Here is a 21,819-nt window from a genome sequence, read left to right on the forward strand (position 1 = left end):
TGTACTAGGAAGGTCAAACCTAGAGCGTATATTAGGTAACTTGTTGGATATAGAGCGTCTAACATTTATTGTATCTAGGTACTAAAACTTAAGAAAATTATTACAGGAGTAGTCGACTAAGCAGACAGAGAGACAGAGAGACAGACACATCGAATGGCTGAACTTGAAACACTCATGCACCAAGCCGTGACACAGCTCATCAGACAATCGTCGTTCCAGAGAGCTCGTGTTGAGCTCGAATCGAGATCGGACATCCCGTGGACATTTGGCCCATCAACCCGAGTTCCGCCACAAAGCCTCAGCCGACTCCAGAATCGATGACGTCGACAATACGAGGGCATCCATAACGGAGCCCTGCAGATGCAAATGCAAATGCAACAATGGCCGATTTTCTGGTGCGACTCAAAGAACGAGGATTCGGCCGGAAGGAATCATAGTGTAGATGCTCCGTACACTGCCCAGTCTGACGAGTACGCTCCTGTGTCTTGGAAACCAGTGGCATCGGGGTGAGCCACAGCACCGTTGCGGTGGCAGGAGCACACGGGATACGCCAAGAACGCCGCCGACAGCTCGATGCGTGTCGATCCGGTGGGTCCCAGTGCAGAAATCTGCCCCCCACACGCACTGTCGGCCAATGGCGAAACATCGAGAAGCGAATGGCTGGCGGCTGTGCAAGCCCGGGCAGGCTGGGACCGCTGACATCGGATGCCCGACGGCTCAAACACGAAGTGGAGAGGAGAGACAGCCGGTTTCGTGGCGGAATGCACGGGTCATTTGCGCTGGCATTAACTAATTGACTCCAAGCCGAGGCCGATTCTCTCCAGTGCGGAGAGGAGAGTAAAGCCCGGTTCTGCTGTATTCTCGCGAACTCGGGCAAAAGCATACTGTGATAAGCTGGCCATCCGGAAACAGCTTGGAAGGTTCGACCGGGTCTCGGCCCCGTCCCAACACCACACTACCCAGGAAGCGAGCAAGCGGCCGCACTTCCGGCTCCACTGGCGGGCTATCTTAGCGTCGCTGTCGACGCAGCTTGGCGCGCAGTTGGCGCGAGATCCCTGTCCTTGCGGCGTCATCCACGCTGAGACGATCTGCAGCTGGCCCTCCCACAAACCAGGATCTGGGCGCCTCAACGGGCCCCGGTCGTCATCAGCACGAGGCTTATATTCTCGTCATGCCTCGAAGGGGCGCCAACTCCTCCTCCGGCCAGCAGTCGCATTTTATCCAGTGCGCTTGTTATGGTACCGCTCTCTTTTCCTTCCTCTGGGTGCCCTGGTGGCTTAAATCTTTGTTATGGTCCTGGTCGATCTCGGGACCGTCCAACCAGTGCAACACCCAAGAGCTGACCGCCAACAACACAGTTTGACCACCCAACGGGCTCTCGCTCTCCTGCTCCAGCTGCCGGCCTTGTGAACAAAAACCACCAAAACACCCAACAATCCCAGAGCCCCGGGATCAACACTCGACAGGCCTGGCTCCTCGCTTATTGTGTATTCCCCTGTCCTCGCCATGGATCCCCTAAAACACGGCGACTCGTTCTCCTCCGAACCGCTTCTTCCCACCGTTGCCCCGGGGAAGACGGTCTCCGGGACACAGCCAAACTCGCACATCCGGCAACGCCCAGCGCCGGTCGGCAGAATGGCATATGTTGGGCGAGCAATTCTAGTTCTGCTATTGTGTATGCTGGTGCTTTTCGGAGCTGCCTCGGTTCGGTCTTCATGGATGCCTTGCCACCTAGGCGCGACGGGCTCTCAGACAGGGGCCGGCCGCCCAGAACTGCTTCCCTCCCCGGCATCTCTTCCCGACCCGGACCGCTTTCAGGATGGAGTGCGGGCGTCCAAACCACCAACAGTTGAGGTCGTCCAAGAAGTGGATGCGACGCTGGCGAGTTCTACCTTGCAGCTCGCGAGGCGCGAAGGTGTCAACTCGACCACCGCGAGCGTTAGCTCATCACCAACCGGGACTGAGAGTTCCTCAACTCCCCCTGTTGACACTACACCTTCCTCAACCGTTCCGCCCTCGAGCGCCAGTTCGACGATTTCGAGCCCGTCGCCAACTAGCTCCAGCAGCGTGCCACCGGTCACCAACCCTAGCAGCAGCTCGAGCACCACCACAACCACCGCTCCTTCTTCGTCCTCTCCACCTGGTACGTCCTCTGGTCCATCGACTTCTCCTGTTTCTGGGCCGGTGACTTTGTCCTCTGACTCTCAAATGCTGCCGTCCTCCTCCAATGCTGGAGGTACGTGAGCCTTGCGTTGCTTTACGCCGTTTTGTTTCTGTGCATCTCATTTTCAATATCATGAGTCCGACAGCAAGTCCATTGCTAACAAACAACAAACAGCCACAAGCTCGACAACCTCCGCCGTCATCCCGACAACGACGCCACCGACGCACACCTCCAAGACGGTCGTCGAGACCTTCACGAGCACTTCGCCCAACGGAGTGGTCGTCACCGTCACCTCGACGGCCTTCGTGGCGGCCGACAGCAGCGAAACAGCCGCGCCCAGCTCGACGAACAGCCCATCCCTTCAGAACGCCGCCGACGGCCACCGCCGCAGCGGTTCGATCCTGGCCGGGGCGGTGGGCCTCACGGCGCTCCTGCTCGTGGTGTAAGCCATCACGACGGAAAAAAAGGGGATGGAACCAGAGGAAGATCACCCAGAGAGGCGGCTGTCTTTGCATCTGAGCGGAGATCCTTGTCGTGTCGCTCATTTCTTTATTGTGTCTTTCTGGTCCAGTCTGTTTTCTCTGCATTGCGCGGGGTTTTGGTGCGGGCTCTCTGCATTTTTTGCATTCGTTAGCGGGGGAACACACAAGGACGGGTAGTGTCTCTCATAGTTCACACATCACGGGGTATGGGAACCCCCGTTCACATATCGGGATTGGGATTATGACCACGATGTGACACTCTTTTGCTATTTTGGGAGGAAAAGGCGGAAAGCTTGGGATAGACACAGCTGGGCGGCCACCAGCCGAGGATACATGAGGGTACATAGACGGAAGGCCACGCAAGGGCCGGACTAATAGAACGCTTAATACAAGCCGGACAGAGTCGGGGCTTGGTGGTAGCTTTGTGCTCATAATATTCTCTGGGTATCGACAAATGGATAAAACTAAGAATTGGTAGCCTACCTCGTCTCGATGTCGCCCATACTCCTCCTGGCTGAGGTGGAATAGCCCGACCATTCCGCTTCCAGACCAGCTTCACCCCGTCCCTTCCCATTCCCCCAGTCCCACCACATCAGACCGCTCCACTCTATCCCCATCACCTCTTCGTTCTAATATCGAATCCGTGTCACCTCGTGCCTGCCTACCCAAGAACCACCTCAGGCGCCCTCGCAAACACACCCCTTCCCCATCCTTCCCCGGCCGCGACAAACGCACCAAACCTAGACGCCCATCCAGTCATATACACACCCATACACACCCATACACACACACATATATATATAGGTATGTACCAGCTCAGAACCCTACCCGGGCCCGATCTTCGGCATGTCGTGATGCTCGCTCAGCCGCGCCAGGTGCGCGTTGAGCTCTTCCACCCGCTGCTTATGCGTCTTGAGCAGCTCGGGCCGGCTGCGGGCCGATTCGGCGAGCTCGCGGAGCTGTTGTGTTGTTTTCGACGCCGTTAGCAAAAGGGATCTTTTTCTTACGGGGCAGCTCTATGTGTAGACTATATATAGGTGGTGGGACGGGACGGGGGGGTTTGTGCGTACCCGCTTCCGCTTCGCCTCGGCAAACCGCCGCTCGGCCTCCGTCTTGGTGCTGTCTGGGTCCTCGAGTTCCCCTTCCCCCTCCCTGGCTTGGTCGTCCTGTGCGTCGCTGGGCTCGGCGGATGGTCGCCGGTCTGGGGGGTCGGATGGTTTCCGCGCCAGAGCGCCGTCGCCGTTGCCGGTGGACAGGTTCCTCTCGAGATCGGTGCGGGCGCCGCTCTTGTCCTTGTCCTTTTTCTTCTTCTTCTTGGTCACGCCTGCGGCGCCTTTGAGTTTGAGTGGCCCGCGCGCTACCGAGGTGTACTCGTCTGAGGGCATCGTGGGCGGTTGGTTGCGCGTGGTGAAGGGATAGGTGGTTGAAGGGGGCTTGCTGTGCAAGGGAATCGAGGTACCTTACTGTGTATGCGAGCTGGGCGGCCGGCTTATCGATAACGAGAGGTCTGGGCGTTGCAGGTCGGCCCCACACTTCATGCGCCGGCCGTATAACTGCGCAGCTGCTTGGAAAATTTTGGAATCTTCCTCTTTTCTTCTCCAGATCAAAAAGTACTCACGAAGTTGCCACGACCGCCACTTAGTATCCCACGGTGTTAGGTTGCCAGATCTCCAATGAGATCTACTTCGGAGATCGAATTCCTTGATAGGAAGTTTCTCATCCTGTAACCGTGTGGGTGAGAGATGCTGATAGATTGGAGACATGCCATCTCGCAGATTCTGTGGGCAGTCCGCCGTTGAGCTCGAGGTCGCAGTGCCGGATACCGCCACGTCGCTTGCCTCGGCCGAGGGATGTGATCGCGCGGATGTTCCAGGGCAGTTTTGTCTGCTGTTCCTCGAGCGACTGTGCGAAGCTTGGCTCTGCTCCCCCGTCGCTCCCCAGACGGTGTCGTGCTGTGACAGTCTCGGGGACGAACTGGGCAGTACCGTGTAAATCAGAGCATGAAGATATATCCAGCCACCCTGATTCTCGCTGTTCGCTGTCGGCCGTTTGGTCGGGCATTGTTGGGCCCGAGCCAGGCGCCTCCAGTGTCCCTGCCATAGGGGCCTCGAAACGCGTGACATTGCATGTTCGAAGAGAGCATTCGGCACTCAAACTGGGAAGATGCAGTCCCGTAGGCCATTAGAGGAGTCTCCAAAGGGTGGTGGTGACATTCTGGTTTCCCAAGTTTCTCCCCGACCAACTCAACTGCATTATTAGGATGGCTTGTGTTTCGTCCCCAGCAGTTGTTCCAAGGTCATGCCACAGCGCTAGGAATCCTTGGCCTGGTCGATGGCAACCACCTTCTTACTGCGATGCTGATCCCTGATGAACTCTTCGATCTGCGTGTCGTGTTCGGGCCGGTTTGGCGGGCCGGGCATCTCTTTCCCTGCGGGCGAGACCTCCGTCTCGGGCTGCTTTTCTTGACCACCCAGCATCCTCCCAACGGCCGGGACGTATTCAGACACTGATTCCCCCGCTGGGTCAGTCGTCACGCTACGGAGAGTGAACCTTGAGCACGCACGCACGCACGCTTGTCTATCATGCCGGTGCTCTGGCCCTCGCTTGAAGGAGGACTCTTCGCTCGCGAGGCAGCCTCGTCGAGCTTGGCCTTATAATCAGGGGCGTCGGACCGGCGGGCTGCGTTTTTCTCGGATGACTGAGACATGATGGTTCAATTTCAGTACGGATAACGTTATGCTGAGCGACGCAAGCGCGGCGAGGAAGCGGAAGCCCACCGTCTGGGTCTGCGGTGTTTTGGCACCTCCATGCGCTCAGTAAGGTGTGTTATGATGTCACCCCCAATTTGCAAGGTGTGGTGCTTTGACTTGATAGCCCACACTGGCATTGCGAATTGGATGGCTCGAGCTACTTGCAAGTATCCAATCTACATAGACTAGGACATCGAGTTGTAATGTCTTCCAATAGGTTTTTGAAACGCCTCTTTGTCGCCGGCGTCAACCGGTCCGAGAGGAAGTTGCTATGCCTTACAGTTAATCGAGGCAAAATCACTGGTTTAATGCGACTCAGCAGCGCACTGTGAGAGTCCGAAGATGTCGACTGCAGAATGACCTCGGGGTGCTAGGGCTTGAAGGGCGGCGATGCTTCCATGCTTCTGTCCAGCAAGGGCGTGCTGGTTGCGTCACTGTCGTCTGAATTGAGTGTCAAGCAACGAGCCAGTCGGGGATTTTCACAGAGCGGCAACTTCTATTTCGGCGCCCCTGCCAAGACCAATGCCCCTCTATCAAGCCCGCAGTCTGGGACCTTCGCGCAAACACCTCAAAAAGCTGATTCAAATCGGCGCCTGTCACTCCAATTCCCCTTTTCCAAAAGCCAATTCGAGCGTCGGAAACACTCGTTACTACGAGACCTTAAAGAAAGACAATCTAATTACAACAAAAACAAAAACGCTCTTTCGGCCCCAACAAATGACCCAAACCGACCCTGTTCAGCCACCGGGCCCCGCCGGCCGCCGCCCGATCCCCGTCACCATCATCACGGGCTTCCTCGGCGCCGGCAAGACCACCCTCATCCTCAACCTCCTCCCGCAGCTGTGCGCGCGCAATCCGGTCTACAGGCTCGCGCTGCTCAAGAACGAGTTCGGCGACCTGGCGGTCGACTCGCAGCTGGCGTCGGCGTCCGCCGTCGCCGGCGTCACCGAGCTGCTCAACGGCTGCATCTGCTGCAACCTGGTCGGCCAGCTGGGGCCCGCGCTGGCCGAGCTGCGCCGCTCCGTCCGCCCCGACCGCGTCGTCGTCGAGACCAGCGGCAGCGCCTTCCCCGCCACCCTCGCCCTCGAGGTCAACCGCCTCGCCCGCGAGACCGGCGGCGAGTACGTCCTGGACGGCGTCGTCAGCGTCATCGACGTGGAGAATTGGGCCGGCTACGAGGACACCAGCTACACGGCCCGGCTGCAGGCGAGGTATACAGATCTGGTGGTGTTCAATAAGTGGGAAGCGTGTGGGGAGAGGCGGTTCGATGAGGTGCTCGACCGGCTGGGGGACTTGGAGGTGGATGTGGCGTGGGTGAAGAGCGATAAGGGGTGGGTCGATGTCGACGTGGTGCTTGGGATTGACGGCGCGCTGGCGAGGGGGCTGGTGGAAGAGGGGGATTTTGCTGCGCATGCTGCTGCTGCGGACGGGGAGTGCCAGCACGGGGACGGGTGCGGGCATGAGCATGAGCATGAGAGGCAACACCACCAGTCGGAGGTCGAAGTGTTGTCGGTCGAGCTGAAGGGGGAGCAGGGCGCGGTGGTGGACGCGGAAAAGCTGCTGCGCTTCCTGAAGGCCACGCCGAAGGATGAGGTATACCGCATCAAAGCAGTCTTGTCCGCTTCGGGGACTCTGCAAAATTCGGATGATGTTGTGACCATGCCGACGCCGCCACACGCAAGGAGCAGGTACATCCTGAACTGGGCGTTTGGAAGATGGACGTTTACGTCGATGGGGGACGACGTCACGGAACACGCGTCGAGCAGCGAGGCCATTCTCAGGATGACAATAATCCTGGCAAGGTACGAGAGCGCCAAGTGGAAGAAAAAACTAGAAGCCGGCGGGTTACTGGAACTAGAGGGCACATCCCGGGGAGAGCTGACCATCACAAAGGTCAACTAGCTGGACTTGCATAGAATCGACTAGACTAGAGGATATACGCATGTTGGACTCGTCACGTCTCGGTCACATGGACCCGAAGTTGTCATCTTGATAACGCCCTTGCAGACCGACACGCATATACCGAGGAAAATTGACAGTCACGATGGTCAATTAGCGCCTCTGGCATACACTGACGAGGCCAGAGCGCATACATATGCATGCGGACTCACAACGTTCGGCTGCAGGACTCGATTTTCCATCTCAATGCAGTCACTTTCAGACGCTCACGCAGTCCCCCAGGCCCAGGGGTATGGCATAAATACCCCGTTCCTGAGCGAGAACCGAGTCTTCTCTCTTCCTCCTTCAGTTTACACACACACATCTCTCGACACGAGCAAGCAACCACCACGATGCTCGCGCCACGCCTTCTTCGCGCCCGCGCCTGTGCGCCCCTTCGCGTTCCGTCGTCGCCCATGCCGGCGTCGACGCTGTCATCGTCGCGGCCCGTCCCGCCGCTCGGTAAGCCCGCCGTCGTGTCCCACACCAACCGCGCGAAAAGCGCTGAGTTCCGGAAGCAAAACACTGACTGACACCTTCTGTCCACCCGCAAGCAGCCCACGCCCACGCTGCCCGCGCCACCGTCCCGGCGCGATCTTTCGCTTCGTCGCCCGCCGCCGCTGCCGCCGATCCCCCCGCCCACCGCACCGTCGACAACGTCCGGCTGTGGTGGCCCAGCGAGCCGCCCGCCCGCCCCATCGTCCCGCGGCCGTTCGTCCCCAACCGGAATGTCGACGACGTCCAGCTTGGGTGGGACCTTGTCGGGGGACTCGAGCCCGCGCCGCCGAGGGGCGCCGGTGAGAGGGAGGTTCCCTGGGAGGAAGACAAGGAGAAGGAGATCGGGGAGGAAAAGGGGAGGTTGAGAGGATGAGGGGGGAAGGCACTATCGAGTGCATTTTCGGTAAGTTTTCTTGAAGTCCTGTGTATTTGTTTTGGTGTTTTGTTTACTTTGTGTTTGCCTCTTCTCCCGTCTCTTTTTTTGATCTCTATGTGTTTGTTTTGATGCGTTTGTTTACTTTGTGTGTGTCTCTCCTCCTTTCTCTCCTCCTGTCTCTCCTCCTTTCCCTTTTCCTTTTCCTTTTCCTGTCCCTTCTCCCGTCCCTCTCCTGTCCCTTTTCCTTTCTCCTTTCCTGTCTCTGACTCTTGCCGGCAGCAATGGCGATAACACGTTACTCACCAACTTGAAGCATCCGAGACTCGCCTGAACCATTAGAGGCTTACGGATGGGACTCGGGAAATGTCCAGCTGCAAGAGCGGACCTTGCGCAAGGGGTTGGAGGAAGAAGAGGGGAATCAGCTCCACAGTCAAGTCCATAATTCGTACGTTTTCTCAATATTGCCGATTCTTTCCTTCACTTCTTTCCTTCATTTTCTTCTTCTTCTTCTTCTCCTTCTTCTTCCTTTTTTTCTCCCCTGTTTCGTCCATTGTCAGCAACTCAATGATAATGTCTCGTTGCTAACTATGTTGCAGAATCCAAGAACCGACCGAAGTCTTCACAGCGGAATTTGGCCCAGTGCTCTGCAGCATAAAGCACAAACCGCGACAAGAACGAACAACTCCCGGTCGACGAAACAACACTCGGTCACTCATTAGGGGTTTGTCAATTCTGGAAAGCTGGGTTGGATCCTCTTGTCTGGGTTGGAAAGCCGAACTCTTGCACGCTAGTCTTGATAGCGTCTATAAACCACAATACTTCAAAGAGGTGGATGATAGACACGGGGAGAATCACGGTTCGAAAGTGATGGGCGAAAAGGCAAATCACTCAAGCAAGTAAATATTTAGTCAATCCTCATTCTCCAATAAACCAACCATAACCCCCAACTTCCCACTGTAATCTTCTTGTCTGTGTATGTACATACCCGTCTCACCCAACCAACTCACCACTCACTCACCCACCCAACTCCACCACCAACCAACCGGTCCCTTACTCCTAAACCCACCCACCCTCACCCCTCCCACCCCTCCCACTCCTTATCCCCCTCCCTCTCCCCCTCCCCTGATCCCCTTCCTCTTCACTATACAAATCAATAATATCCAAAAACAAGTCCGCGTCATTCCCGTGTTCGCGCATCTCCCTCTCGAACCGCGCCCGCTCCTCCGGCGTCTTCCACGCCAGAATGTCCCCCAGGGCCGGCGTCGACGACGACCGCGGCCGCGGTCGTGGCCGGGGCTGCGGCTGCTGCGGGGGCTGGGGCGGCCGTTTCTTCCCCGGCGGCGGGCGCTCGCGGACGTCTGTTGGTGGTGGTGGGGGTGGGTGGACGGCGGAAGCTGTGGGCTTGGAGGAGAAGGGTGTGGTGGTGGTGGTTGTGGTGGGGACGGATGTGGAGAGGGAAGAAGACGAGGTCGTTGTCGTCTTCTTCTTGGTGGCTGTGGTTGTGGACGCGGCGGCGGGGCCGCGGCGGGGGTGCTGTAGCTGCTGCTGCTGCGAGTAGAGCTGTTGGTGCCGCGCTGCGATGGATGCGTTGAGGGATGTGGGAGGAGGAGCGGAAGTCGCTGGTGCGGATGAAGTGGGAGCTAGGGATGCCGCCGTCGGCCGGTATTTTGACCGGATCGGCGGGAAGGGCGGCGGGGGCAGCGGCTTCTCCTTGTACCGCTCTCGTTGGGGCGCCCGGGGCTGGTCGATCCTCGCCGGGTCGTAGATCCCGCCCGGGGTTGGCCAGATGGTGCGGATCGCGTTGGGAGCTGAAGACGACTTCTGATGATGTCTCTGAGCGGTTGACGGAGGAGCGAGAGGTCTGGCGGGTATCTGGTCTGTTGGTGTCGGCCCCTCGACTCTGAGGTCTGGCACCGCCTCGCGCCGGACAGGCCTCCCGTGATTTCCCCCGTTACTCAAGAGACTGTTATCAGCCCTCGACGTGATGTCGAGCAGCTGCCGCTCAGCGAGCCTCGGCGGCGCCTTTTGGGGCTCACTCCTCCTGGGATACTCCAGGCACACCGTCAGGTCCCGCCTGCAGCCCAGGAAAGGGCAGAACTGGGGCGAGACGTCATGTCCAAAAGACCTGTGACAGAATGGACAGACGCCGCGTCTGTACAGCTCCATGCGCACTAGTTGCTCCTTGTCAACTGGGTTTTCCGAGACTTCGTCTGCATGACCAAGGCGCCTACCTTCACGTGGCCTTGGTCCAGTCCAGCCGATGTCCCCCGCGACAGTGGCCAGAGCTGGACTTGGACTCCGCGACTGGTCGGTCGGTGCTTGATCCCTCGCCGCGCCGGAAAACAAAGGTGCTGGAGTGCTTCTCGCGGTGCTACCGGGCTGAGAATCCGTAGTTGTGTCTTGGAGTCGCTGCTGTCGTTTATAGTCAGCACCATCAGGAGTCTCCTGTCTCGCGACATCCTCCTCCTCCTGGCAGTCCCAGCTCGGCAGGAGGGGAAGCACAAACCCAGCTTGGAGCGCCGATTCTTTCTCGACCCTCCCCTGAGGGTGTCGGAGGGGGCGATAACCTACCGGGCGTGTGTTTGCCTGCTGCGGGCCGCCGCTGAACATGCTGACGTGTTTGTCGGCAGAGGCACGCCGCCACCTCGCGATCTGCTCACTACACTCTTCTTCACTGGGTACCACGATTGCCGCCACAAGCCTTGCTGGTCTGTCTGGGGTGTGGACGATCTCGAAGTCTTTCGCTTCTTTCTCTTCGTTTCTGGGCTTGGGTCGGCCGAGATCTCGTAGTTTTTGAGCAAAGCTGCCGGTTGAGCTGCTAGGGCTTGAACGGTACCTTGACATAGCCAGGCGGTTAAGAATAGGATATTCCTGGTTAACGATAGTTCCTGGACTGTGTGTGGCATTGCAAATATTGGCATTGTCGTTGGAACCAAGCAGCATCGCGCAGCCACGTGCGGTTGCGGTGGCCCAACACTTTTTATAGGAATAGGGTAGAAGGAGAAAATAAGCTTGTTTCTTTGTGCTAGGGTATGATACTCGTGTCATCAAGGAACGCATTCATGTCTGTTCATTCAAAAAGCGGCCGGACTCTCCCACGAGTTTCATTGTGTCGAACGGGCTTCCCCTTCTTTGTCCCCGAAACGCCTCAGCTGTGGTACCCAAACAATGGCAGAGGCCACCTAGTGTGGCGCACCGATGCCACGAATCTCTTCTGAAGACAGCAATTACCCAGCCTAGAGGCTCACGGTGACGGTCATGTGGTTACTCAACACCAGCAACACAGGAGGCAGCCCGTGGCAGAGCACTTCGACGTCGGACAGATATGCCAAGCTTGCCTCCTCGCTCTGGCACGTGTTCTCCTCGGGGATGGGCAGCGTCGTCAGAATCACGGCTGTGTCGCTGCTGTTTTGCCGCATGAGCTCGTTTAGAATCAAATGTTGGGCCCGGCTGGGAAGGTCGTTGAAAGACAGCGAGAGATCTTGCGTCGAATAACTTGACCCATTTTTGTCGGCTTCGCCCTCTGATAGCTGATAGGACGTCAGTAGTTCCGGAATGTCGACTAAGGCGTCGCCGCCATTGTCCTGTGCTTTCGACATGGAGCTCCTCCGTGATCTCGCCGGTGATTTGACGGCAGAACCAGCCTCAGCAAACGAAACCTTCTTGTCAGTTGTGCTCTCCCCGCCGGGACCGGGTTCGCTCGCGATGCGTCCAAACGACGACTGCCGAGAAAACGTGCGAGCCTCTGCCTCGGCAAACATGATCCGCGGTTCGCTCCCGTCCTCATTCGTGATTGTTGTCTCGGGCACTAGGTTGCTCGAGAATCTCATGGCCGTAGAGCCATGTCTTGACAGAGGCGGCCTTTCTGGCTTTAGGATCCCTCGAGGGGCTGGGGACAGCTCCGACCTGTTCCGGCTGTGCCTCGCCGCTTCCATTCCCGAGTCGCTACCAGTGCGAGTGTCTGACATGATCGTCCCGTAAGAGCTCTCCAAGGGTGACCGTGATCTTTTGAGTCTCCGCTCCTTTCGAGGGCTCTTTACGCGGGCAAATATATCCGCAAAGCTCCTCCGCCGTCGGATTGCAGCCAGCAAAGGACGCCTGGCTGGGTCGTCACCTTTGCCGGGCACGCTGTCCGCATCATCATCGTGGTAATCCACGACCGCCGTCTCCGAGGTGTCGCTCTCGGTGTCGCTGTCGGAGCCAGCGTCCGTGTCCGAGCTGTCGAAGACATTGAAGGGCAGGTTCTGTGTGTGGATGCCCATGCTGACGCCCCATTTCACGAGCTGCGACATGGACGGCTTCTTTGGTAGTTCGGTGAGCTGCGCCAGACTATGGCGCCTTCTCTCTCGGCCATCAGAAGGACCGTCGTGCGGGTTGTACAGGCTTGGTCGGCCTGATGTCGACTCCATGACCTGCGCTGCGGACGCAAGCTCTTGGGACTGGGTCATCGACTGACTTCCCCGGTAGTTTTGCAGCTCTTCCCACCACTCCTGGTTCCTCAAGCACTCGTTGACAAGCTTTTCGGTCTCGCGGTTCGTGAAATGGCCGTGGATGATATGATCGTAAGTCGACAAGTGGCCGGATGCCAGCCAGAACACCAGCACCTGAGCATCGATCCTCAGCTTCTCCAGCAGAGCCTTCACTCGTCCCCTTTCCTCCTCAACTTCCCCTTCGTACTCGACAAAGACGAGGACTCGGAGCTTATAGACCTTTTTCCACGCTGGAACAGTGTGGAGAATATATCCTAGTTGGAGGATTAACGTGTCTGCTTGCAGTTAGATTTGATGCCCAGAGTCTGCCAATGGGGACACTCACAGGTATCAAAGTTTGTGGTGAGCACATCCTTCCCACCCGCGGTGAGCGCCGCCGACATTTGTATGGGCCAGAGATCAATGTACCTCTTGGTATTGCTGCCGTCCCGCCGCGGCGTCTCCAGGGCGTCGAAGCCTTTGCCGACTGCGACGTTCAAGCGGTACCGCAGAGCCAGATCTTCGAGGATTGTGAGATAGCTCGTCACCGACATCATCTCTTCCGTCCTCATGGCATCAGTAGGCAGCACTCCTTCCAGGATACGGGAAGACGTGTCCCCTCTTCGCCTTCTCCTGGTTTTGATCTTGGCTTCAGAGTCCGAATCTCCCGGTTGGGTTGGTTTGAGAGACACGGGTGCGTTGGGAACCTGCAATTGGGACCCAGAGCGACGCAACTCATCCATGTTGTAAAAGCCGATGACGGCAATATTTGGCCTCATGCCCCCTAGACCCGCAGACAACACCAAGTTTCTAACCCCCCACGTGATGGTGGGCGACATGGTGAGCTGCACAAAAGCCTTGATCCGAGAGTACTCGGAGATGTACCTGGTCCAGGCGGCCTGTTGCAGCTTCGCCTCTGCCACACCGGCCGCGAAGTCGTCCGTGACAATGACATGTCCCAGGATGTAGAGAGCTCCTTTCTTCAGGGAGTTGCAGAACTGTATCAGCCGCGTCTGCCTCCTGGGATTGTTGATGAGGAGGATGATCTGCGGTCTCCAGAACTTGATGTGCTCTGGCTTCAGCCGCAGCAGGTATTTTCGCACTTGATGATAGATCAAGTTCTGGGAGACGTCGCCCCAGTGCTTCGGCGGACTGAGATAATGGATGAGGAGGAAGAGAAAGACCAAGAGACTGACGGCCGTGGTGGCATAAGTCTCGTCGATGAAGAACATGGCAGCCGCAGAGAGGATGCTGCCGGCAAACGCTGTCTGCCAGCTGAAGAATTTGAAGCCGGGGCGAAAGTTGGGAGCGGACCCAATCTTGAGAAGAAAGCAAGCAAGGTTCATGACGAAGAAGGTCATCTATCTGCGGTTAGAGGCGGCTGCGAAGCTCGGATAGCTGTAGCCCTTGCGACTCTCACCTGGTAACCCATGGATATGAGGGTAGCAATCTGGTTCAGATTGGCGAGCATGGCGACTTGTGCAGCGACGTAGGTGAGGAAGATGGCGACAATAGGCTCGTCCGCTTTCTTAGAGCCCTTGCCGAAAACAGACAGTCCCGGGAACAGCTTGTCCCTAGCAAGTGCTTGCATGAGCTTGGCGGACCCGATGACGCCCATCAGGGCGGAGAAGAAGGTAGTAGCAAGTTCGCCCGCAAAGACAATCGGGGGCCACAGGTTCGTGTCCTGAATGATGTTCGGGTTCCGAAGAAACGATGCGTGTGATGTGCTTGATGCCAGGGAGAGGACGACAAGCAAGTACGCAACGAGCGTAGAGAGCATGGCCCAAAGCGTGCCGATTGGAATCGCCTTGCTTGGGTTTCGGAGGTCCCCGGACATGGAGGCACCAGCAAAGATGCCCGAGGTCGCGGGGAACAAGATGCCGAACAGGTCTCGGAATGTTGCGAACCCATTGAACTCGGCGCCGGCGGAGTGAGGGAGCAGGTTGGACCTCAGCGTTGCTAGGCTGGCGCCTGTAAACTCGATGCCCCTGTCCGGGTCACTGAAGGCTGGCTTTGCCAGGGCCGAGAGCGGGATGCTGAGGGTGGAAACAGTCAAGACCACCAGAAGCGCATTGCTTGCCTTGGCGAATATGGAGCTCCCGGCAAGACAGAGGCCGGTGCAGAGCACCAGAGCGAGAGTGCCGAAGAGGTAGTCCCACCAGTACCCGCTAGGCATGTCACGGCCGATGTTGAGCTTGATGCAGTCGATTAGACCGACAACATTGAGGGCCGTGTTCAGCACCTGGGCCAGGTAGAACAGGATGCCGATGGAGCCGCCAAACTCGGGGCCCAGGGACCTGGAAATCAGGTAGTAGGCGCCTCCTCCCTTGACTTCACCATTCGACGCAATTGCCGAGAGCGAGAGCGTGGTGACGAAGTCAACAAGGTACGCAATGAACATGAGACCTAATGTATTTGAAGTCAGGAAGGTCTGCACGTGCTGAGCTAAGGGGGATAGGGGTGAGTGGACACCAGGAGAACATACCCAGGATGCCCAACAGGCCAATTTGCCCCAGGATCAACCCAAACCTCAGAAACATGAGAATACTGAGAATGTTCAGGCAGACCGGGATGTAGACCCCGGAAACCATGCCCAGCTTGTGCCTCTTGCTGCTCGGCTCCGACTCCATCGTGGGCGGCGTTGACCTGGAGGCGCCTTAATTGTGCTTGTGGACGATGCATCGGCTGGCAAGGCAGCGGCGAGCGAGACAGTAAGTAGAAATGACGGCAGCCAGGACGCAAGACAACAAACGAATGGCTCGGCTGTCTTGATTGTGACACGGCGCAGAGCGTGTAGTTGGGACAGCAGATCCTCGAACAACAAGGCCCAACTCCTGACCGCTGCTCCACCGCCTGAGGAAGTTTCACAGTCAGAGGCAGAACTCAGATGTCTCCTGCGCCCACCCCACAGCAACAGGCATCATTGCACTTCGAAGAATCAAGAACTCTGCTGACCATCAACTCCACCAAGGGGCAAGGGGATGAAACATCGCGCAGGGAAGGGCGTGGTGATGTTGGCCGCCGTCGCAGACCCGACTGCAGACCGACAACGGACCCCGCTGGATCGAGCGTTCAACTAAGGCAACTTAGTTGAGTTGGGGCAGCGATGCGGGGTCGTGCCTTTCCAAGACGTGCACTGTGTCGAGACACACGGAACCAAGTGCACCAGAGGATCTTGAAGAGACATGAGATGATCTCTGTCGCTCATCCGAACTCGGGTCGCAGTCGGGCAGAGTGCGAGAAGCCTGAGATGCGCCGAAACGACGTCATTCGGCAAGGCCCGCAGCGCAGCCGCTCCGCATCCAAACAGACCGCCGCTCCATTCCGAGCCGTAGCGCGCTCGGCGGGCTCGCCATGGCAAACAGGGTCCAGTGTACAGTACGGATCACAGTACGGAGTAATGTGATTGGCATTTGCATGCAGGCGACAGATGCGATGGAGGCGAGTGGTTACGTGGAGATGAAAGACTTGCAATCTCTAAAGCCTGTAAGCTCTGGGATGTGATACCCATCTTCGACGGAGCGAGCTCCAGAAACAAAGTAACTGCCTGACGGATCCGTACGGATATAACTTAACGTTACCTAAGGTTACTTCCAGGTTAACTGCATACTCCCTTGAGGCAGGATGCCTAACTGATAAGATAACTAACATCATCGCTCCCACATCACGCTGGCCGTTTCGCCTACCTGTACGGAACATACAGTGCTAGCCAACAGCATCCTCGTTCTAATTCTAGTTCAATACAACGTGTCTTGTGAGATGCCCTTTAGGTAGTCCGTGGTTGTTACAGTGTTACAGTGAGAACAATACTCCGTATGTATTCCGTAGTGTCCATAAACTCCTTTGGAGAGAGCGAATCTTTTGTTGAGAACTCCGCCTGGGCAGACACTAACTATGCCGAAACGGGCCTAGTTACACCATCGTGAGGCCCTGCCAAGGCCCTGCCACGGCCCCCCAGGGCAAGTCGTGTCAGCAGGCCGCCAACCGCATTTCCGCATTCGCTCCTTATCAGCACTTGAGAGCCCGACTCCGGTGTCACAAGCCAAACATCGGCGTCAGCTGCCTGCCCTCAACAAGACTTGCCCTTCCCTCCATTTTTGACATTGCAGACGCTGTTAAAGGAACCGTTCATTTTGTGAATTGTCCTTGTCTTGGCCCGCGCCGTTCCCTCTCTTGCGGTCTCGCCTGTCAGTCTGCGCTGCACCGCTCCTCTTGTTGATCCGTTGACCTGGGAGTCGTTGCAACCTCCAGATAACATATCTTGGCCTAGATTAAGACCGTCAACAGAAGGCATGAGATAGCGGTTCAATATAGGTTACAGCAACAACCATGTCGAACCCCTCCCGAACTTCGCCCCCGCCAATACAGCGGCATCTGTCTTCCTCGCCCGGCTCCGTCCGCGGCCGCTCCTTTGATCGCTCAGAGTCTACCGCGCGACTCGCCTCACCGGTCGCGCTCGGCACCTCGCCCGCCGCTCAGGCGCCCTTGCTTTCCGCCGACGAGCCGGGCTCGGGCTTTCTGACGCCTCTCCCAGGTCCCGGCTCGCACGTTGCCGGCCCGGGCGTCTCGGCCCTCGCGGCCGCCTTGTCCAATTCGCTTGGAGCCTCCCCGCCGCGGTTCGGTACGCCGCCTGTTCGAACATCTTCTCCCACGCCGGCATCTCTAAACGCCCCGGGCACCGGGACGCCGACAAACTATGGCTCGTTCGATGGGAGGAGACAATGGCCAGGTGGCGCGTACGAGGATCCGGAGATCATCAGGAGGCACCTGGTTCAGCCCGGCGACGGTGTCTCGGACGACGGGTTGAGGCAAACCACCAACGGGGCGAAGGGTAAGCAACCCGCGGGAACGGTGCGATCCGTCGTGGACGACGAGTTCTCGAGTCTCAAACTGCAAGGCGGCGACATCACGCGGCCGATATACAAGTGGACAGAAGAGGTGGATCAGCGGAGTAGGGTGCAGCGCAGCAAGAGCTTCAGCGTTCCGAGGCCGGAACCTGAGAATGAAATACTCGACATCCAAAACATCAAGGTGCCCGGCGGCTTCAGACGCAACTTCATCCGGCGCGCGGCCAGGGGTGTCGACGAGCTCGAGCACGGCTCCGGCTCGGGCAAGCATCCGACGCCACCGCGGCTGCTCACCAGCAGCTTCCTCGAGTTTTTGACTCTGTACGGCCACTTTGCGGGCGAGGAGCTGGAGGAAGACGACGAGGTGTTGAAGCCGGGCGAGTGCTTCACTTCTGGCAGCGAGGCCGATTTCTACGAGGAGGGCTCCGAGGAGGAGCCCATGGAAGAGAGCGCGCTGCTGACCCCGTCTCACCGTAAGAGGCGGAGGAAAGAGCGCGGAGGGAGCGGCCAGAACAGCCCAACGTCGGCGGCCCTGCTCCTTCTCAAATCCTTCGTCGGGACCGGCGTCCTGTTCCTCCCGCGCGCCTACCTCAACGGCGGCATGCTGTTCAGCAACCTGGTGCTGCTGTTTGTGGCGGCTCTGAGCTACTACTGCTTCGTCCTCCTTGTCACCACGAGGTTGAAGGTTGAGGGGTCATTCGGTGACATTGGCGGCATCCTGTACGGCAAGTGGATGAGGACGCTCATCTTGACCTCCATCGTCATCAGCCAGCTGGGGTTTGTTGCGGCCTATATCGTGTTTACGTCGGAGAACCTGCAAGCCTTCATTCTCGCCGTCACCGACTGCCGGACCCTGATCCCCATCACTTGGCTCATCATCATGCAGATGGTGATATTTCTGCCCTTCTCCCTCCTCCGCGACATCGGCAAGCTGGGCTTCACGGCGCTGGTTGCCGACGCGTTCATCGTCATCGGCCTGGCCTACCTCTTCTACTACGACGTCCTCACGCTCAACACGGAGGGCCTGGCAGACATCATCATGTTCAACCAGAAGGACTGGACCCTGTTCATCGGCACGGCCATCTTCACGTTCGAAGGCATCGGCCTGATCATCCCGATTCAGGAGTCGATGCGGCAGCCCCAGAAGTTCCCCAAGGTCATGTTCGCGGTCATGGTCATCATCACGACGCTCTTCACCGTCATGGGCGCCGTCTCGTACGCGGCCTACGGCTCCAAGACGGAGACGGTCGTGCTGCTCAACCTGCCGCAGGACGACAAGCTCGTCAACGGCGTCCAGTTCCTCTACTCGCTGGCCATCCTGCTCTCGACGCCGCTGCAGATCTTCCCGGCCATCCGCATCACCGAGAACGCGCTGTTCACCAAGAGCGGCAAGTACAACCCGTACATCAAGTGGCAGAAGAACGTGTACCGCTTCTTCGTCGTGGCGCTCTGCGCGCTGATCGCCTGGGGCGGCGCCGATAACCTGGATAAGTTCGTGGCGCTGGTCGGCAACTTTGCGTGCATCCCGCTCGTGTATATCTATCCGGTAAGTTTGCGCCGCCTCCCTCAGTTTCCCTTCCCCAACCAACCCTCTTTCAGAAATGGATGATGTTTGAGCCATTGCGCTTGCTGACTGATTTCCAAATCCAGCCGATGCTGCATTTCAAGGCCGTGGCGAAGTCTGCCCTACAGAGGTGGTCCGATATTCTGCTCTGCATCTTTGGCTTCGCCGCAATGGCTTACACCACAAGCCTGACGGTGATGAGCTGGGCTAACGATTCCGGTGGTGGCGGATTGCCCAGCCACTGCAAAACTAAGGGGCTGTAGATGGGGGTTAATGCTGAGAACTGAGTTGGATAGTGCTGCGCATGCATGGTTTATTTTCGTTCCTTTTTTTGGGACAAGGCTTCGCTCAGCATCGCATGGCATGTTTGGGCGTTCAGGGGGGGTGCGTCGGAAGTCAACTGACGCTAGGGGGTGCATTCAGGGTAGACGGCTAGATTAAGGTAGTCATTTCGAGTTACAGGCGCTGCAAGTGAGGCCTTGGTCCCGCTAGAGAAGATGGACAGGCTGTCGAGCGTAGAGGAGAAACGATTGATAGATCATCTCAAGTCACGGCTCCTTTGCTGTCTTGGTCTCTCTTACGGTCACGAGGCTTGTGAGCATGACACGCAGGTCGAGACAGAAGGTGAAAAAGGCCCGTGCACGGCCGACTTTCACCGGTTCACTCTCGGTGCTTGGCATCGACAAGCCACCATCATCAACAAAGTTCGTCTTGCATCCGTATCAGCTTCATCATTTCGCTCGACCCTCTTGCCACCACGTGGAATTGCCGCTCTTGCTTGCTTGCTTGCTTGCTTGCTTGCATTGCATACTCTATAAGTATTTGAATATCATAATCTTCTTTCAGCGATCATGAATGCTCCGGACAGGTGGGTCAGATTCCTTTTTCACGCTCGGCCTTTTGTACCGGTTACCGGTTCAACGACACCTTGACTGGTTGGGCGGAATGAGGGCCTTGGTGGGAGTGAAAGGGGATCGCTCGATCGGTTTGATGGTGGGATGTCAGCAAGGTGGAAGGGGTTCGATGCTAGGGAGCGGGGGTTATGGGTGATGTGACCTGGGAGGTTGTCTGGGTCAAGCCGGCTTGGTTACGCCTTCCCGGGAAGTCGGTTTAGATGCTTGCGCTTGAAGATCAGGGGCATCACACTATCCGGACGTCATTGCCAACAGTGATGTCACCGCTGATAACGACTGTCGACGACTGTCGGTCGACCAGTCGACCTGATGTTGGGACATGGTGCTCTGCATCAAAGTCGGCGGCGGGAACCAGCCAACCTCACATCTTCCGCGATCCCTTCTCTCGACATTTCATGAAAAGCCCTAGCACCAAGTCACCCAGAGAGCGATCGACTGCAGTCTCATACAACCTACCTCCAATTTCACTCCGTCAAAATGGCGTCCAACAACTTCAAACACGATAACAATATCCAGCCTGGGTTGGGATTCTGCAATGCGGCGAGGTTTGCGCTTTTTCCGACGGCAGGAGTTGCTGACCAAACATAACAACAGATTCGAGCTCTTCCTTCTCCAAGAAGGAGAGAAGAAAATCACCGAGAAAGTGGTGAGCGGTGAGTCAGCCTCATCGCGACCATACCAAACGAGCCATCGCCATGAAAACTAACGGACCTGATCCCAGGCATGTCCAACACGTCCGACTTCATCCTCCTCAAGGAGGACCACACGCTGGGCAACCTGCTCAGCGAGCACCTCAAGATGGCGCCCCACGTCATGATGGCCGGATACAAGAGTAAGCGATGCCTCCCTTCCAATTGCCCCCTCGGCGTAGACCATCCCCCCCCTCCCCCGGGCGCACCCCAACGCTGACTCGCACGAACCTCTCCTCACAGTCGACCACCCCAACGTGCCCGAGGTCTTGATCCGCGTCCAGACCGACGGCTCCATCACGCCGCGCGAGGCCCTCGTCCGCGTCTGCAAGCAGCTCGTGGCCATGTACGGGCAGCTCGGCCGCGAGTTCCAGAAGGAGCTGACGCTCCGGCAGTTCGCCGACCAGGGCGAGAACGCCGGCGTCGGGGGCGGCGCCGCCGGGGGCGTGGGCGGTGGCCAGAACGGCTTCTAGCGATGGGCTGGATGGTTACTGCTCGTGACTTGGGTTCGAAGGGGTTGTGATGGAGGCGTTCCGGCACGGCGTTCGGGTTCTTCTTCTTTCTGGGCGGGGAGGGGAAAAAAAGGGGGGGATATGCTAGACTGCTGCTGATGCGGATTCCAACGACTTATTCATTCGCACTTCGGTCTTGCTGGGGCACTCATCGTGGCGCTTTTGGCTGTCCTGTCCGTCATAGATTCAGTGAAGTCGTGCCTTGATAATCCCATCGGCACAGAGCCCGGGGTCTACATCCTCGTTGTGATCTTGGGGGTTCCCAAACCCCATTGCCAGCTTATCCCTTTCCTGACAGAAAGTACTCGAGACCCTTCCTTGCTTCCTTCAGAGCTGGTCGGCCTTGCAGCGTCCTAAGCAGTTTCCAAGCACCATTACCTCCCCTCCCGCACCCGCCGCATCATGATGCAGCCGTAGCTATCGGACCTTCGCCTCCTGGGATCAACTACAGCAGGGTTAACCAGCTGGATCGACACGTAAGCCGAAGGACGGGCGGGACGGGGGAATGCTCACCATGCAGATGTTGTTCCCGTTCAGCAGGATCTTCTTCAGTTTGGTGTGGTTGCCCGAGTAGTCACTGCAGACCAACCAGCGGTTGTCAGCACGGTTCGAGGCG

At 57.7% G+C, this 21,819-nt stretch overlaps 8 protein-coding genes across 8 annotated transcripts; 4 read left to right on the forward strand and 4 right to left on the reverse strand.

Moving 5' to 3' along the window:
* Positions 1 to 1,216: 1,216 nt before the first annotated feature.
* On the forward strand, positions 1,217 to 3,036 carry THITE_2149045 (uncharacterized protein). Its single transcript, XM_003649630.1, has 2 exons — positions 1,217 to 2,143; positions 2,339 to 3,036. The coding sequence occupies exons 1-2, from the start codon at positions 1,507 to 1,509 to the stop codon at positions 2,608 to 2,610; spliced, it is 909 nt and encodes a 302-aa protein (XP_003649678.1). The 5' UTR covers positions 1,217 to 1,506; the 3' UTR covers positions 2,611 to 3,036.
* A 66-nt stretch (positions 3,037 to 3,102) lies between these two features.
* THITE_2062706 (uncharacterized protein) lies at positions 3,103 to 4,053 on the reverse strand. The gene is made up of 2 exons (XM_003649631.1): positions 3,717 to 4,053; positions 3,103 to 3,605 (listed from the first exon to the last, which is right to left on the reverse strand). Exons 1-2 carry the CDS (start codon positions 4,029 to 4,031, stop codon positions 3,471 to 3,473), a joined length of 450 nt encoding a protein of 149 aa, XP_003649679.1. The 5' UTR covers positions 4,032 to 4,053; the 3' UTR covers positions 3,103 to 3,470.
* Positions 4,054 to 4,862: 809 nt separating this feature from the next.
* THITE_2108450 (uncharacterized protein) lies at positions 4,863 to 5,635 on the reverse strand. Its single transcript, XM_003649632.1, has 2 exons — positions 5,218 to 5,635; positions 4,863 to 5,152 (listed from the first exon to the last, which is right to left on the reverse strand). Exons 1-2 carry the CDS (start codon positions 5,351 to 5,353, stop codon positions 4,956 to 4,958), a joined length of 333 nt encoding a protein of 110 aa, XP_003649680.1. The 5' UTR covers positions 5,354 to 5,635; the 3' UTR covers positions 4,863 to 4,955.
* Positions 5,636 to 7,396, forward strand: THITE_2108453 (uncharacterized protein). The gene has a single exon (XM_003649633.1). It carries the CDS (start codon positions 6,114 to 6,116, stop codon positions 7,296 to 7,298), a length of 1,185 nt encoding a protein of 394 aa, XP_003649681.1. The 5' UTR covers positions 5,636 to 6,113; the 3' UTR covers positions 7,299 to 7,396.
* A 1,868-nt stretch (positions 7,397 to 9,264) lies between these two features.
* On the reverse strand, positions 9,265 to 11,052 carry THITE_113032 (uncharacterized protein; the record flags this gene model as incomplete). Its single annotated transcript, XM_003649634.1, has 2 exons — positions 9,265 to 10,749; positions 10,780 to 11,052. 2 exons carry the CDS (start codon positions 11,050 to 11,052, stop codon positions 9,265 to 9,267), a joined length of 1,758 nt encoding a protein of 585 aa, XP_003649682.1.
* Positions 11,053 to 11,356: 304 nt separating this feature from the next.
* THITE_2108456 (uncharacterized protein) lies at positions 11,357 to 14,166 on the reverse strand. Its single transcript, XM_003649635.1, has 3 exons — positions 13,563 to 14,166; positions 13,024 to 13,487; positions 11,357 to 12,973 (listed from the first exon to the last, which is right to left on the reverse strand). The coding sequence occupies exons 1-3, from the start codon at positions 14,036 to 14,038 to the stop codon at positions 11,445 to 11,447; spliced, it is 2,469 nt and encodes an 822-aa protein (XP_003649683.1). The 5' UTR covers positions 14,039 to 14,166; the 3' UTR covers positions 11,357 to 11,444.
* Positions 14,167 to 16,662: 2,496 nt separating this feature from the next.
* Positions 16,663 to 19,645, forward strand: THITE_2108459 (uncharacterized protein). Its single transcript, XM_003649636.1, has 2 exons — positions 16,663 to 19,070; positions 19,175 to 19,645. Exons 1-2 carry the CDS (start codon positions 17,007 to 17,009, stop codon positions 19,349 to 19,351), a joined length of 2,241 nt encoding a protein of 746 aa, XP_003649684.1. The 5' UTR covers positions 16,663 to 17,006; the 3' UTR covers positions 19,352 to 19,645.
* Positions 19,646 to 21,648, forward strand: THITE_2108460 (uncharacterized protein). The gene is made up of 4 exons (XM_003649637.1): positions 19,646 to 19,956; positions 20,597 to 20,655; positions 20,724 to 20,834; positions 20,935 to 21,648. Exons 1-4 carry the CDS (start codon positions 19,940 to 19,942, stop codon positions 21,162 to 21,164), a joined length of 417 nt encoding a protein of 138 aa, XP_003649685.1. The 5' UTR covers positions 19,646 to 19,939; the 3' UTR covers positions 21,165 to 21,648.
* The last annotated feature ends 171 nt before the right edge of the window (positions 21,649 to 21,819 follow it).

This window comes from Thermothielavioides terrestris, chromosome 1 (genome assembly GCF_000226115.1).
Source record: "Thermothielavioides terrestris NRRL 8126 chromosome 1, complete sequence".
NCBI lineage: Eukaryota > Fungi > Ascomycota > Sordariomycetes > Sordariales > Chaetomiaceae > Thermothielavioides > Thermothielavioides terrestris.